At 39.0% G+C, this 15,402-nt stretch overlaps 1 protein-coding gene across 4 annotated transcripts in view; it reads right to left on the minus strand.

Annotated features, from left to right (window-relative positions):
* Kcnq5 (potassium voltage-gated channel subfamily Q member 5) overlaps positions 1-15,402 on the minus strand; it is a 551,758-nt gene that overhangs the window by 106,396 nt on the left and 429,960 nt on the right. For all 4 annotated transcript variants that reach the window (XM_076557921.1, XM_076557918.1, XM_076557919.1 and 1 more), the window contains exons 4-5: positions 5,505-5,680; positions 5,112-5,237 (exon numbers count right to left, since the gene is read on the minus strand). In XM_076557921.1, coding sequence (XP_076414036.1) covers positions 5,112-5,237; positions 5,505-5,680 — 302 coding nt within the window. The remainder of the gene's footprint in view (positions 1-5,111; positions 5,238-5,504; positions 5,681-15,402) is intronic.

A 15,402-nucleotide genomic window follows, 5' to 3' on the forward strand; every position in this document is an offset into this window, starting at 1 on the left:
TCCGCATGGTGGAAGATCTTTTTATTCTTTTACTCTGATTATCAAGGCTAGATTTTTTAAAAATGAAAACATAATTAGGCCATTTAGAAACCTGTAAAGTACAGGTTAAACACCAGTCAAAACAGTTTTATTGAAGTGGAAATCATTGAAAAATCTGCTGCTTCTCCCCGCAAATCACAGAGATGACCTTTGAAAGCCTGTTTTGTGTGTCGTGCTGGAGGAGAAGCTAGCTGGTGACTAAGCGAGAGTATATTAAGAGTTTCCCACACACGGTTCCACACACAATACAGCAATTTGTATTGGTAATAAGGAGAAAAGGAAGAAGAATGGAAAGAGAGATGAAAAGCTGCCAGGCTTCATTCACCAATGACTGCATCTCAAAGGGAAGAAGGTGCCCCAAGTATCCCAATTAATTGAAATATATTTGAATTATCCAAGAGAAGCAAACAGTAAGCCTGAATCCAGGCTGCTGCAAACAGGCTGGGGTATAGACTGCCTTCTCTCACTCAGTTTAATACTTTCCTGCACCATGAGTAACAGGTTTTCATTTTCCCTCTACAGACTGGAGGTATTTCAAGAATGTCAGTTCTCTTTCTGAGTTCCATCCTTGTTTTTCCAAAATGCCCAGTGTTTCTTGTGTGTAGGGAGGAAGAGTTGGAAATGAAAACATTTTTGTTAAATTAATATTGTGAGTTAACATACAAAGCGACGAGTTTCATCATGGCATTTTCTTCCTTTTTCTATTGTGTAGCACTTCTCACATACATGTCATTATATTTTGTTCTTAATCATTCCTCTCCCCAATTCCTTTGACACCCCAGCTGGGTTTCTTTTTCTGGTCATCTTTCTCCCCACGAAGAGCCCCCTCTTCCTGCTCTTATGTCACACGCATTCCACACTCTCTCTTCTCCCTACCACTTGCATACAATCTCTTTCTCCCCTCCCATGGTTCTCCACCTACTTTCATGGGGCTAAGGGTACACATGTGCATGTGTGTGTGATCACACATGTACACACACACACACACACACACACACACACACACACACACACACACTTATATCCAGACTTCCCATACTAGAGAAAACATGCACAGCTAGTTTGATTTCTATTAGAGACTATGAAGAGCACAACAATAAACAAGAGTGTGCATGTGTCTCCGTGGTGTGTTGACTTAGAGTCCCTTGGGTATATACCCGGTAGTGATATAGCCCTTGTTTTAGTTTGCTGAAGCAATTCCACAGTGATACCCACAGTGGCTCTCCAGTATCCATTCCATCAACAGTCTATCTGTCTTTCTCTTCCTCACCTCCACACCAGATTTACTGCCATTTGTTTTTTTGACCATAGCCACTCTGAGTGAGGTGAGAAAATCCCAAAGCAGTGTTCATTTACATTTCCTCTATGGCTAAGTTTTGAATACCTTTTCAAGTACCTGTTGGCTATTTTGTATGACTTCTCTTGAGAACTGTCTGTCTAGTTCATCAGCTCATTTATTGACTGGATAGAATTTTGGATGAACTTTTACAGTTTATATATTTTAGATATTGATTTCCTGACTGACGTGCACTCAGCAAAGCCTTTTCTCTTATTGTGTAACCCGTCCTGTTACCCAGTGGTTCTGGAAACTGATCCATTAATATAATAGTCTACTCCATTACCAGAATAATCTTGGAGACATGTATTCTGATAATATTTTTTGTTTGTTTGTTTGTTTTTCCAGACAGGGTTTCTCTGTGTAATAGCCCTACTTGTCTTAGAACTTGCTTTGTAGACCAGGCTGGCCTTGAACTCACAGAGATCTGCCTACCTCTGCCTCCCTAGTGCTGGGATTAAAGGCCTGTGCCACCATTGCCTGGCTCTGATAACATCTTTAAAAGCCTAAAATTTAGATGAATGTATCTATAATTTTTATTGAATCACTACTATACAGCCAAGAAATACATCAAGTTCTGTTTAATTTTGTCCTGACAAATTTTCATTGTCTCTGACAGGAGTTCTAGGTTACATGGATGACCTTTGGATGAGCAGTGGACAACCCTAACTTCCATCTGTGTTCCACAAAGAGTAAACACAAGCCTACCAGTGCTCCAGTCACAGTTTAAGATGGTGATATGTTCCCAGTTCAGCCAACAGCTGGCTAGCACTCAAGAAATATTAAGGGTGATTTGTAAGTGAATTTTCCTTGGTGGAGAAAAAAGGGTGGAAAAATTTTACACAAATGGGAGAAGGAGAGAGGTAAACACAAAAGAAAATGTGGAGGAGTGCAAAGGGGAACAGCAGGATGCAAGTTATCTGAGCGAGGAAAAAAGAAAATGGGGGGATTTTTAGGGAGGAGGCAGGGAGGGAGGTAAGTACAGAAGGAGGAAGGGGTGGATAAAATACCAATAAGGATTCTGAAGAAGCCACAAGGAATCATACTATTAACTATTTAGCTAAAAGAAACCTGTAACACATGTAATTTCATGTATAATATACATACAGGGTTTTAATGGACTTTTCTCATCTGAGCCAAAGGTGCTCCCTCCCAGTGCCAAAGATCATATCACAGAAACATCAATTCTGACATGAGAAAGTCCTCTTTTTAGTTGTCGGCTAGGGCTGTCCAAGAGTCTTCTAAAACATACAGCCTATTGCTGTTGCCCTTGGTTACATCCTGGGAGTGGAAGTTAAGTCCCAATTGCTGAAGACACCATGCACTTTAGAAACAGGGCTCAGGAACTCTTGAGCTGGAGCTGACTTGAATGCCCCCTCCCTGATGACTAGATTTGTTGGTAACAGAAGGCACTACACAAGCTTCCAAAAGAGGGAGGCAACCAACAGCCCTAGCCAACTGTGATACCTGTGAACCACTTCTACAGACCAGCATGGCACAACAACTCTTATGGGTACAGGAGTGGCATGCATACCTTGGTAGTAACCAACGACTCTCCAACTGGACTCAAGTTCTGCTAAACAAGAGGGAAATTATTCCTGGTGCTGGAAACCTGGGAAACCTCTCAGTGCTAGTGACATCATGGTCCTTGCAGGAGAATCTACAACTACCAACTTACTAAACCAGCATAACCCCTAACAACAATCTATAAACATATTTACTTCTACCCAAAGGTAAGTGCAGCCCTCACCTCTCATCAGAGAAACTTCTCTTTGCAACAGATGGAGACCACTAGAGAAAACCACAACCAATCAAAATGCAGAGCTGTGGAGCCCAGCCCCAGTGGACTCATCTACAAAACGGGCTCTGCAGGTTCAGGGAACATTGCAGTAGAGGTGGTGGTAGGATCGTAAGAACCAGGGGATCTGGGAGTGTGCCATGAGGTTGTATCTCCTAGTACTATCAGAAGCGATACCCATAAAGTCTCATCAGCATTATGTCCAAACAGGAGCTGAACAAGGACAACACCAATGGGCACGACAAAGTAGATGGGGAAAAGCCCATGAGGCCTCAACTCTTCACAAAGAATTAGAGTCTACTGAGAAAAGCTGGGAGTGGGAGAGATGGCTTTCCCCATGGAAGAGCACATCCATTGGTTGTCTAGCACCAAATGGTCAGCCCTGAAAACGTACATTCAAATAACATTATATGGACTGAGCAGGTAATATCTGGGAATATGTATGTATATACACATGCAATAACAGTTAGTGAAAAAAGAAGCCATGGATCTGAAGGAGAGTCAGGAGGGATACATGGGAAGGTTTGGAGGGAGAAAACACAAGGGAGAAATGTTGTAATTATAATCTCAAGAATGAAATAAAAATATTTTTTTACGCTATTATAAATTTTGTGTATTTCTATACAACTCCCTTTTGGAATCTCATAAAAGTAGAAAATGAAAAGAAATGTAATTTTTATGCTGTGTACAGTACTCCTGCATACTGTAAACTTCTTATTAGGGTGTAAGTTCCAATTGACTGTAAATTCTTTACAACGCAAGGAAAACTTTTACCTGAAAGAAAAAATGCATTATTCACAGTATACCCTTTCCTGACTATTGGAGTCTACGTCTTCATGACTTTTGAGCTATCCTACAACTCTGTAAGTTGTAGATAACACACAGCAGTATAAAATAATTTTACCTTTTCTACATGTAAATATATTATGTCTAGTGGCTGTTCACCGATCTGTTCCCCACGCTGTGCAAGCAGCCACATTTTCTTCTGTGGCTGTTCACTGATCTGTTCCCCCATGCTGTGAAAGCAGCCACATTTTCCTCCGTGGCTGTTCACTGATCTGTTCCCCATGCTGTGAAAGCAGCCACATTTTCCTCCATCTGTCCATGTGTTTCACTATCCCAGCATTTGGTAATTCTTTGTGCTTTGATCAGGACTCTGAACTGACTATGACACTTCACTGGTTTCTTCATTGGTATATTCCAAATAATGAATTAAATATAATAGGTGGAATGCATTTGCTTTCTATTTGTATGACAGTTGTAAGTTCTACTTGTTTGGAAAATATTTGTAACAATGTAAAGGCAAATGGGATTTTTGAATGGAACATTTTATGAGGTATCCACGGTCTCTGTTTGCACAGGCTGTTCCCCACCTTCTCTTTCTTGATTGACTGGTGCATTTAATTCTTCTCACTTTATATCAGCTGCTATTCTATTTTTTTGTTCTGTTATTTTTTGAAAGTTTTATACTGTGTAGCCCAGACTGGCCTCAAACTTGTCATCCTCCTGCCTCAGCCTCCAGAGTGCTGAGATTATAGGCATGTGTCACCATACTTCTCCCATTCATTCTTTTGACAATCAAAAAACCCTTTCCCCCCCTAGAGTAATGAATCAATTTATCAGTTATCTATTTAAGTTTACAACGTTAAAACAAATAATCCTGTTAACATTTTCTATTTTCAAATATGATATATTTTTACTTTGGAAACAACTGAGCACCTGAAAAATATAAATGATAATTTATGTGTAAATTTAATTTTGTTTGCTCAAAAAGGCACAGAAACCCATCAGATCCTTTAATAAATACCATACGTATCCACAGCCATCCCCTTTTGGAAGTTAATATTTTCACTGAGACCATTCACTGAAAACCATTTTATTATATTCAGTGGCAACATTTCATAATAGCCAATAGATTAAAAACAGATTTATACTTACTGTGCCCCACCAGAGAGCATCTGCATATGTAGAAAACTCTTTATTGGCATCCTTTTCCACCAGGTAGACAAGGAAGGATGAAAAAATAAGGACGAGAAATCCTATGTACCAAGCTGTGATTAATTCCTAGGTATAAAAGGAATGAAACATTTTAGAGGTTAAAAAGAATCTCTGAAGAGGGAAATAAGAAATCTATGTACAACTCAATCATTTTCCTACTTCTAGGAAGTATATGAAGGTTTTTTTAAGTAATGCATTATGTACCAGAACCCCAAATAGCTTGAGCCACAGTCTGAAGTAACTGCTCGTGCTAAATTTATTAAACATTATTGTAATCAATGGAACATTTTCAAGAATTTTGCTATGTAGTGCAGAGAGAACTTTTTTTTTTACCTTGCTGTGAGCGTAAACCACCGAGCCCAGCAACTTCCAAGTGCCTCCCCTTCTGTCCATGCGCACCATACGCAGGATCTGTAGGAACCGGAGACTTCTGAGCGCTGACGTGGCAAAAATATTACCCTGAGTTTTTGCAGAAACAACTGCTATTGAAGCGATAAGAACAATGGTATCTGAAACAAACAGGTGGAGACAGCCATAAGTCCCATGACTAATAAATACATTTTATTTCTCAGTAAAATTTTTTCTGAAAAGTTAATGGGCATCAGTTTGAGGCAAAAGTAAACAGAACTGAGCACCCAGCCTGACTTACCAGCACTTAGGTGCCTAGTGACTGCAGAGTGAAAAGGCCCAGAACACAGCATACCTGTCACTTTAGCTTTGGTCCCTTGACCACTCTGAGCTTTTCCCTGTACAATTTTGAATCACATAACCTTCAACAAATTGGACAATGGCCTCCAGAGAGTTCAGTGTCTTGGGGAGCTGCAGAGTTATAAGGCTCTCTTTCACAATAACCCCACTTTCATTAATTCCCTAGTCTGCAGCAAAAACTCCCAACTCAGCCCCCAACACCATGGCTCTGGCTTTCTGGTGGACAGGATGGAGGAATCTATGCACCCAGGAAATGTCCTTGCTTGGTGTAATAATGTTTCTTATTTATTGTTTTTGCCAAACACTATAGCATCCTCTCTGCGACAACTATTCTCTCCTGTCGGAGAGTATTCAGTTGTGCCTACTGTTTAACGAAGGTCTCCAGTAATCTGAATACTCTGTGCTCTGAGTATGCTCTTTTAGGTAAAAGCTTGGAGTACAAATCAAATATTACCTCTGTTGCAATACAGTATGCAATTATGCACCGTGTGCTTTGCATGGAAATGGATACTTAATGTTTGATGTATTGGCATTGGGCTTAAAAATGTCAGCTCTTTTGTAATCGAAACAGGCAAAAAGCAGTTAGCAAAGGCGTAGAAAAGACAAAGAGGACTTAATCACTTGAAAGTAAATCTCTAGGTGGTAGGAAGAGGATTTCAAGGTAGTGTTAACAAAGGGAAAAAGAATGGCATCCTTTGGCAATTTTAATATTCACTTGTCTTTAGCATCCTCAAGTCAAATTTGCTTTTTTGCTTCAAGTAGGTTGTGCATGACTGGGCTTCCACACTCCAAGGCTGAGTTCTGCTCCGTGGGTATTGGGTGTGGCATTTGAAATGTTTCTACGATCCTCAGGAATCATTCATCCTCAGGATGAATAAATGTGTCTTCTTCATTCGGTTTTTCCTTTGAGATGATGGGACCATTTTGTATACATTGACAGGACCCGTCTGAGTAATTCTCCTGATGCTCCTTCTTAGGTCATTGGTTGGAGAGAAAGGATCAGTGATGGGCAGTGCAAGGATTAGCCATAGGGCTTTTCTCCTCAGACCTAGACTCTCTCTACCCTGTGAGGAGGTGCTTGAGGGCCCCAAAATGCATCCCTGAGTTTGTGTTCTTGAGAAGGTACTAAATGTGTTGATGTAGGCACCAAAGACATATTTTAAGTGAGTAGAAGCTATCTGTAAATGTGCAATGTAATCTTATTTTAGAAAGCATGTGCATCAATTAGTGTAGGCTAGGAAAGCACAGGCAAATTTGCATAGGTTATCACCATTAATTAGCTGTAGGGAGTAGACAATCAGGTGATATTAGAAATGGGAACATTTTATTTTCCAAATTAAATATTTCCACAACGTTGGGGTTTTATTACACAAATATCTAATTTGATATCAGAAAACAAACTGAAAAAGTTCTATGCACCCAGAAGCCATGGTGTTCTCCATTTGGAGAATCTGTGGCAACAGTGACTTAAAGGAGCCACTGATTTTATGACCCTAGTGGATGTTTTTGCTTTTATTGTATTGTATTCTTACATATCACCAAGTACACACTCCGTTATTTATGTACTAAAGTACTCAAAACACTGGAAATAAGTAAATGACTAGTAGCGCTGCACAATATACAGCAAACAAAACTGACTATCATGCCTGGCATTTTCTATAATTTTACGACTGGATCTTTTAAAAATAATTTTAAAGTGTGTGTGTGTGTGTGTGTGTGTGTGTGTGTGTGTGTGTATGTGTGTGTGTGTGTGTGTGTCTGTGTGGAGTTATGTGTATGTGAGCACAGATACCCACAGAGGTCAGCAGGTACTGGATACCCAGGAGCTGGATTTACAGGCAGTTGTGAACCACCCACCTTGGCTGCTGGGAACCATACCTAGTTCTCGGGGAAGCAGCATGTGCTCATTACTGCTGCACAATCTCTCTAGATGCCAAATTTACTTCTGAAGGTTTTTTTTTTTCTTTTTTAAAAATTAACTTACTTTTATTTTACACGTGTGGCTGCTGTGGCCTCACGCATGTCTCTGTACCACATGAGTGCCTGTTGCCCACAAAGGCCAGAAGAGGACAGGAGAAATCCTTGATCTGGAGTAACAGATGGTTGTGGGCCACCATGTGGATGCTGGGATCTGAGCCTGGCTTCTCTGCAATAGCAGCAAGTTTTCTTAGTCACTAAGTCCTTTCTCTAGCTCCACAAACTTATCTTATCATGAAACCTATTAGTTAGAAATTGTCCAGATCTCATTTTCCAGATGAAGGCATGAGGTGTGGAATGAATATACCAATTTTTTTTTAATCAACCGTCAATCCGTTAGACTAACACCTCCAAAAGCAGGCTACGAAGTTAGCACATTACAGGAAAACCAGAGAAAGTAAAATGAACACTGTTGGTTTGAAGAAATTTTAAGATTAGTCACACAGTGAATCATACTCTAAATGTCTGAAGTCACAAAATATGCAAAGGTAACTGCAGATTGGATTCAATACTCCCATTGTAATTCAGGCCAGAAGAGGAAGTCAGAGTTCAGTAAAACTGAGCAACCAAATGGCAGGGAGCATGCTTTTTTTTTTTTTTTTTTTTTTCTCTCAGTACCACCCACAGCGTTTCCTAGGCTAGTATGGAAGTTAGGAGTAATTTTTACTTGTATCTATTATGTTGGTTGTCTGTTAGTTTATAGAATGGAATTTTCCACAGGATTGTACCACTATTTTTTTTTTAATTTGTTTTGTTCTCCACCTTTTAGGTAGTCCAAGAACTTTTTTCAGTCTCCTAATTCATTCTAACAATACATGAAATGTGAAACTTATAGAGCAACCTTAGATAAGCAAACACATAAATGTAGCTTATATAATATATCTCAATAAACAGACACATAAATGTAGCTTATATAATATATCTCGATTAAACAGACACATAAATGTAGCTTATATAACATACCTCATTAAGATTTATAGTGCAAGGCTGGTGAGATGCCTAGACAGTTAAAGGTATTTGCTGCCAAGCCTGAGGACCCAACTTTGATCCCCAGAACCCACATGGTGGAAGAATTGACTCCCACTAGTGGTCCTCTGACATTAACACACGTGCTGTGGCAACCCCTCCAATAAATAATAAATAAGTAACTTGAAACACCATATGTAACTTTACTGCTTTGTAAGCTAATTAAAATATATAATTAAAAAAACAGGAGTTGAAGACAGATACTTTACATGAATAGACAATGGTTCTCCAGAAGAACTGGATTATTACATGAATATCAGTGGCAGGTGTGGGATACATCTTTAACAAGTGTTTGGTCAGGGAGCACTTAAAAGTCCCTGAAACAATACAAGCTTTTGACATTGTTCTTGGTTGCTCAGCATAGCTAGCTGGTAAGACTCTATTGCTGAAGACACAATAGGTTTTGGTAGCAGGATATAGAGAATTCAAATTGGAACTGTCATAAAAACTTCTTCTCTTCTGACTAGCTTTCATAGTGCTGGAATGTGTTATGTAGGTCACTGGGAGAAAAAGAACATCAATAGTACCCTATAGCCAACCCTATATCCTAAGATACTAACTTTCCAGGCAAGATGTGCTACTGGTACAATAGTTACTGGGTTAAACAACTGCTTTAGGCTTGGATGTGAGGCATGCTCTATAGGAGAGAGTTTATGTTTGGTACTGTAAACTTAGTCAAAAGCTCGTGGCTTAGGAAGTCATATGCTCTAAAGAGGAACCAACTATTGTTGTTTTGCTAAATGACATGTTGTTATACAGTCTTCTAAATATTTATGTTTTATGCTCAGAGATGAGTGCTGCCCTCAGCCTTGGGCAGGGAAAAATTCTCTTTTCTAGTCAGTAGTTAATTCAGAGTTTCATCATTGGTCAGAGTGTCAGAATAAATGACCCTTGAGTGTTGAGCCCGAAATGGGACATCTATATCAACACCACTCAAGGATCAGAGGACATCACAAATGAGGGGATGGAAAAAATATATGAGCTGGAAGATGGGGAGGAGAGCTGCAAAGCACCTTGTTCTAGACACAACCTCTCTGCAGCTATGGTTACCAGCCAAGATCAGTCAACAAGATCAGTCAATAGGAGGACGAACTAATTAATTTGGTATCCAGTGTGTGTGTGTGTGTGTGTGTGTGTGTGTGTGTTTGTGTGTTTGTGTGTGTGTGTATTACTCTATTCAATCATTCAGATCATTCCATGTACACATTGAGAAATTGAGGATTGTAGCAGTCAATAACCAAAGCTCACCATCTGTAAGTAGCAAAGATGATGCCGAACCTGTGCTGCTAAAAGCTGTACTACATCGGTCTTTAGCTGAGTAAAGTCCGGGGCAGGATGGCAGCGGGGGAAAGAGAAGTGGGAAGTTGTGAAAGCCAAGTGCATAATTTATCAAGAATAAATCATTATCACCTAAAGCATTGAGGAAAGATAGAACACAGGGAGGGTAGAGCAGACATAAAATTATGCTAAGAACAGATGGTCTTTTTGAGGATGGATGAAGAGAAAATGGGGCTAGAGAAAGAAATAGAACAGCAAATAAAGAGTTCAAGACTGCACGGAAAAAAAAAGAAAACCTATAGGTTCAATGCTCACCTCTTCCAAGGAAAATGGATATAAACACCCTGGGAAATGCTGAAAGACCACTTAGTGATTCTAAGCAGCCAAGTGAAAATACAAATACAGACTAATACTGTATTATGGAGGAGGCTCACAACATAGTACTGAGTCATTCAAAAAGATTTATCAGTGACTTTTTTTTTTTAATTTCAGACTTGAGGAAACTGCCAAAGATTTGAACAAAGTAAAATCTATAATGGCATTTAAGACACACTGGGATGTGAAGGATCTTAGCAGACTCCTCTAATTCAGCTCCAGTATTGTATAGTCAGCAAAATCAATATGACTCAATCTCTATAGATGGCATCTAAAGGAGATTAGTTGCCAAAAGCTCTCATTATGAGGCAGATTCACATGCAAAAGGACTGGATCATGGACCCAATGCCTGGGTTAAAACAAGGGCAGTTACACATCTTCACTTGGCGGGTTTTGCTTTGTTGCCGTGACTGCATAACACAAGGCATCTAGTGGAACTTAGCTCAATGGGAAGAACCTGTAAGGACTAAGGAAAGCATGCTGGATACTTCCACACTAGTTACTGGAAGAAGAGAGAAAGTTTACAAGCAAGCCATCAGAAGTCATGGCTGGAGTCATAGACACTCTGAAGATGCCAGGCTTTTAAAATCCTTCCTAGATTTTTAGAAAACATTCAGAAATTTCAGAAGTTTCCCCCAATGCCATAGATTTCTCCTTTACACTAAAAATTCTTTTCATTTTTTTGTTTCTTGGAAAAATCAGAACAACAGCCAACAAGAAATCCTGAGGACTATATCACCCCTCACCTCCCTTTATATTCTTATTCTTTGAGCTATCTCGAGTGGCCTTAAAATAACCTCAAATTTGAGTGGCTTTTAAATGAAATATATATTTTAAAGTTATAAAACAAAAAAATTCATTAAAGCACCAAAATACCATATGTATGTAGAAGAGAGTAAATGAATTTATATCATCTATAAATTAATTAATGAACTTTTTGCTTACTTTTGGTTGTGCTATTAAAATGGTGCTGAAGTCAATATATCTGTGAATCTATTTTTATTAAAAATTTTTTCTTTCATTTTGGGAGATTATATAATTATATAATTTCTCCCTTCATTTTCCTCCCTCCAAGCCCTCCCATATATCCCTCTTTGGTCTCATTTAAATTCATGAACTCTTTTTTCATTAACCTGTGCTATCTACATATATGAATATATATGTATATATATATACACATGCATATATACATATATATTCCTGAATATACAAATATAGCCTGCTCAGCCTGTAGAATGTTACTTGTATGTATGTTTTCAGGGCTGACCACTTGGGGAATTCTTTTAAAGGATATTTTTTCTAGATAGAGGATTGTTACATTCTAAATTTTGATTGATATCAGAATGCCCTCAAGATGATGGCACTAATTTTCATGAAAAATGTTTGAAAACACTCATTTCTCTCTCTTTGCTAGTAAAAAGCAATATTAATGCTAACAATAATAGTAATAGATTAAATGCCCTTCTTATTATGTGATAAACATGTAGTTAAATGTAGTTAAACTGTTCTAAGATGTCCACATCTAACCCTGTATATTATACACCTTTACCAGTTGTAGGTGAGTGTGTGATTACAGATTCCTTGATTTCCCATTGTTTTGAGTTATCCAGAATGACTTTGTTCATTTTTTTTCTTACTTTATTTTGGTTAATCTGTCTGCTTCTTTAGATCATGGATGATCAGGATTATCTTTGTAACTGTCCAACACAGGAAACTTCTCTTCCAATGTAGAAAGCTACCCCTGAGAAGAGGGTGCCCATGAAGGGGCTTTATTTACCTTTTGTCCCTTCTGAATGGAATGATGATTCTAACTAATAGGAAGTGAGTGGACATATTTGCCACTTTCAGGCTGAGGGGAAGCTCATACAACTTATTGCTTCCTCTTTTCCTATGTGTCAGCTTCACATTGTGATGAAGGATGTACTGAGAAGCCATGTGCAGCTGGTTGTCAGCCTAAGTTCTTGAGTGACTGTCTTGAGCAGAAAAGTCCTTATCACATTTTGCTTCCCAGCAGGAAGTACCTTCATTAAACAAGTAGAACATTAACTTCTACTTTAAGTTACTATAACTTAAGGATTTTTATGTTGTAATAATTAACATCACTCAACTATTTGTATAATATCAAAATTAGAAAACCTAGTTTTCTAGTAAAATGGATAAATGGAAAATAATATGGTATTTCCTTTCTATGAAGTAAGGAGCAAGGAGTATGGTGCCTGTCCATCTGGGTTCCAACCCTGGTATGCCTCATATCCTCTGGATTTCCTGAGTGAAGTTACTAAACCTTTCTGTGGCTCAATTTATTTATAAAATGAAGATACACAATTATCTATGTCATAAAGTCCCTTTAAGGAAAAAATAAATGCTAGTGCATAATAAAGAGCTAATTTATTATTATTATTATTACTATTATTAGATAGATATCATCCAGTAATGAGATGTTATATCATGTTTCAGAATACGAACTAAACTGTTCCCAATATACCATTATGTTGGAGAATTGATTTCACAGGAGGATGCATAGGATAATTCTAATTTGCTTCACAAAAGGATGTTATAATCTTATAGTATATACACACCATACATGTGTGTGTGTGTGTGTGTGTGTGTGTGTGTGTGTGTGTGTGTGTGTGTGTGCATGCTTTCATCTCAGTGGTGATTGTCTTTGGGTGGAAGTTTGTATAAAACTGTGGATGTGCATGCATCCAGTATGATCTAGAGCAAGCATATATGTACTGCTCTTTCCGTGAAAAAGGGGAGAACTATATTTTTATTTTAGAGAAGTTATGGCTCAGGAAGGCTAACACATTGACCAAGGTAATTTATTTAGTCTAAGGTAAGGAAAGTGAAGGAAAATGGATAACCTTTACTGAGTAGCTCTGCTGTATGAGCTTGTGAAGTGTGCTTAGTACACAGATCCTATTTCATCACTTCCCATAATTGTTCTCCAAGGAGGCCCAGAGGTTATCAATGTGGAGTTCCTACTTCTGCCCCTTGCTAACTGTGTGGCCTCAGCTCTATTAATCTTGCTGAGCCTGAGAGTTCTCACCTGTAAATAAGGAACAGAATCACTTTCCCCACAAGGCTCATGTAAGGATTAAATGAGATAGCACACATTAAGCTCTGTGTCTGCCTTAGTGTGCTTGGCAGCTTGATAACTTCTTAATCTGAAGGAATAAAAATGTTAAATATATGTCTGTATCCTTAACACTCTATAGACTGTGGATCGATACTAAACATGCTTAAGAATCATTCTCAGGGTCATTTAGTTAGTAAGTGGAGCCAGGAATCAAACTCATAGCTGTCTGATCCTAGCTTGAGTCTTATTCCGGGCTTCTGTTGGGTAACTTACAGAGAGCAGAAATGTCAGTAAACAGCCATGCAGGCAGCAGCAGTCACTAAGCCTTAAGCCTGAATTCTAAGAAGTGCTAATAGTAGGGAATATGTCAACTTAAAAAATGGCTCCCATTTGATAAGATTTAGTCAAAACTCTTAAATTTCACACCCACATATTTTAGATACTCCGATGTTACAACAGATCATGGCAGAGTGGTTGCCTGTCTTCTCTGCATGTGACCATTTCTGCATAAGTTTGCTAATTTATTTACTGACACATGTATAGCACATAACACAAATATTATTGCCGACGGAACAACAAGATAAGGAGAGATGGGAATCTTGTGGCTTCATTATATTTGCCCACGTATATCAAGTCTAAACTTCCCAAAGAAGCAGACAGTTAAAACACAGAGGCATAAAGACACAACTACGTCTGGGGTAAGTCTCACTTCTGCTGTGTAGTTTAGGCCCTTCTAAACTCTCAGGGCTGTTTTCCCTATCTTTAAAATGAGATAAATTAAACCGGAAGCAGTCAAGGATTCTAATTCTGACTTTCTAGAATTCTAAGGGATGTTAGGCATGGTTGAACTATGGGACATCAGCAAGAGTGTTTGGGAAATGATATTTCCAGATTTTTCTCATCCATTTGATTGATTGAGGACTGGGGGACACACACTTGGGTAATTTGTTAAAGATGCTACCATGTACAATTTATACATTCCTTTAACACCACCTTTTGTGGTTATGATAGAAGGACCAGGAAGAGAACATGAATGAAACAGAAATGTTTTTCTGTCCTCCAAGAGCTTATGTTGAGAAGGACTGGCCTGACATCAAGCCAGTAACAAGATACACTGTGAGAAGCAAAGATCCTGGAGAAATAAATACAAAGCAGATGGAGGGTGGAACCATAAAGGAACAATGTGGCTAGAATGAGGGTGTGATAGTCTGGGAAACCATCTTGGAGGAGGTGACGTTTGAGCAGGGAGGGGGTGGTTGTGACCTTATATAAAGAGAAAGTATTCCAGGTCATAGACTGTAAAGACTGAAGCGGAAGGAGAACGTGTGTCTAACCAAGTGGTTCTCAACCGTCCTAATGCTGCGACCCTTTAATACAGTTCCTCATGATGTGGTGACCCTGCCCCAACCATAACATTATTTTCGTTGCTACTTCATAACTGTAATTCTGCCACCTTCTGGAAACAGAGGTCGCCGATAGGGATCACAACTGACAGGTTGAGAACTGCAGTCTAAGGCGAGATTAAAGAGATGCAGTTGACTGAGTGCAGAGAGGACTGGATTTTGGGAACAGAGGCAGAAGGCTTTGGGGTAAGGATATCAGACCTGAGCAAGGTATCCCACCATAGGGAATGGGCTCCAAAAAGCCAGTTCATGCACTCTGCACAAGTCCTGGTCCCATTGCCAGGGGCCACACAAACACATCAAAGGGAGGAGGGCCTTGGTCCTGCCTCAACTTGGTATGCCAGATTTTGTTGACTCCCCAAGGGAGGCCTTACTCCCTTTGAAG

Source organism: Peromyscus maniculatus, chromosome 21 (genome assembly GCF_049852395.1).
Source record: "Peromyscus maniculatus bairdii isolate BWxNUB_F1_BW_parent chromosome 21, HU_Pman_BW_mat_3.1, whole genome shotgun sequence".
Taxonomy (NCBI): domain Eukaryota; kingdom Metazoa; phylum Chordata; class Mammalia; order Rodentia; family Cricetidae; genus Peromyscus; species Peromyscus maniculatus.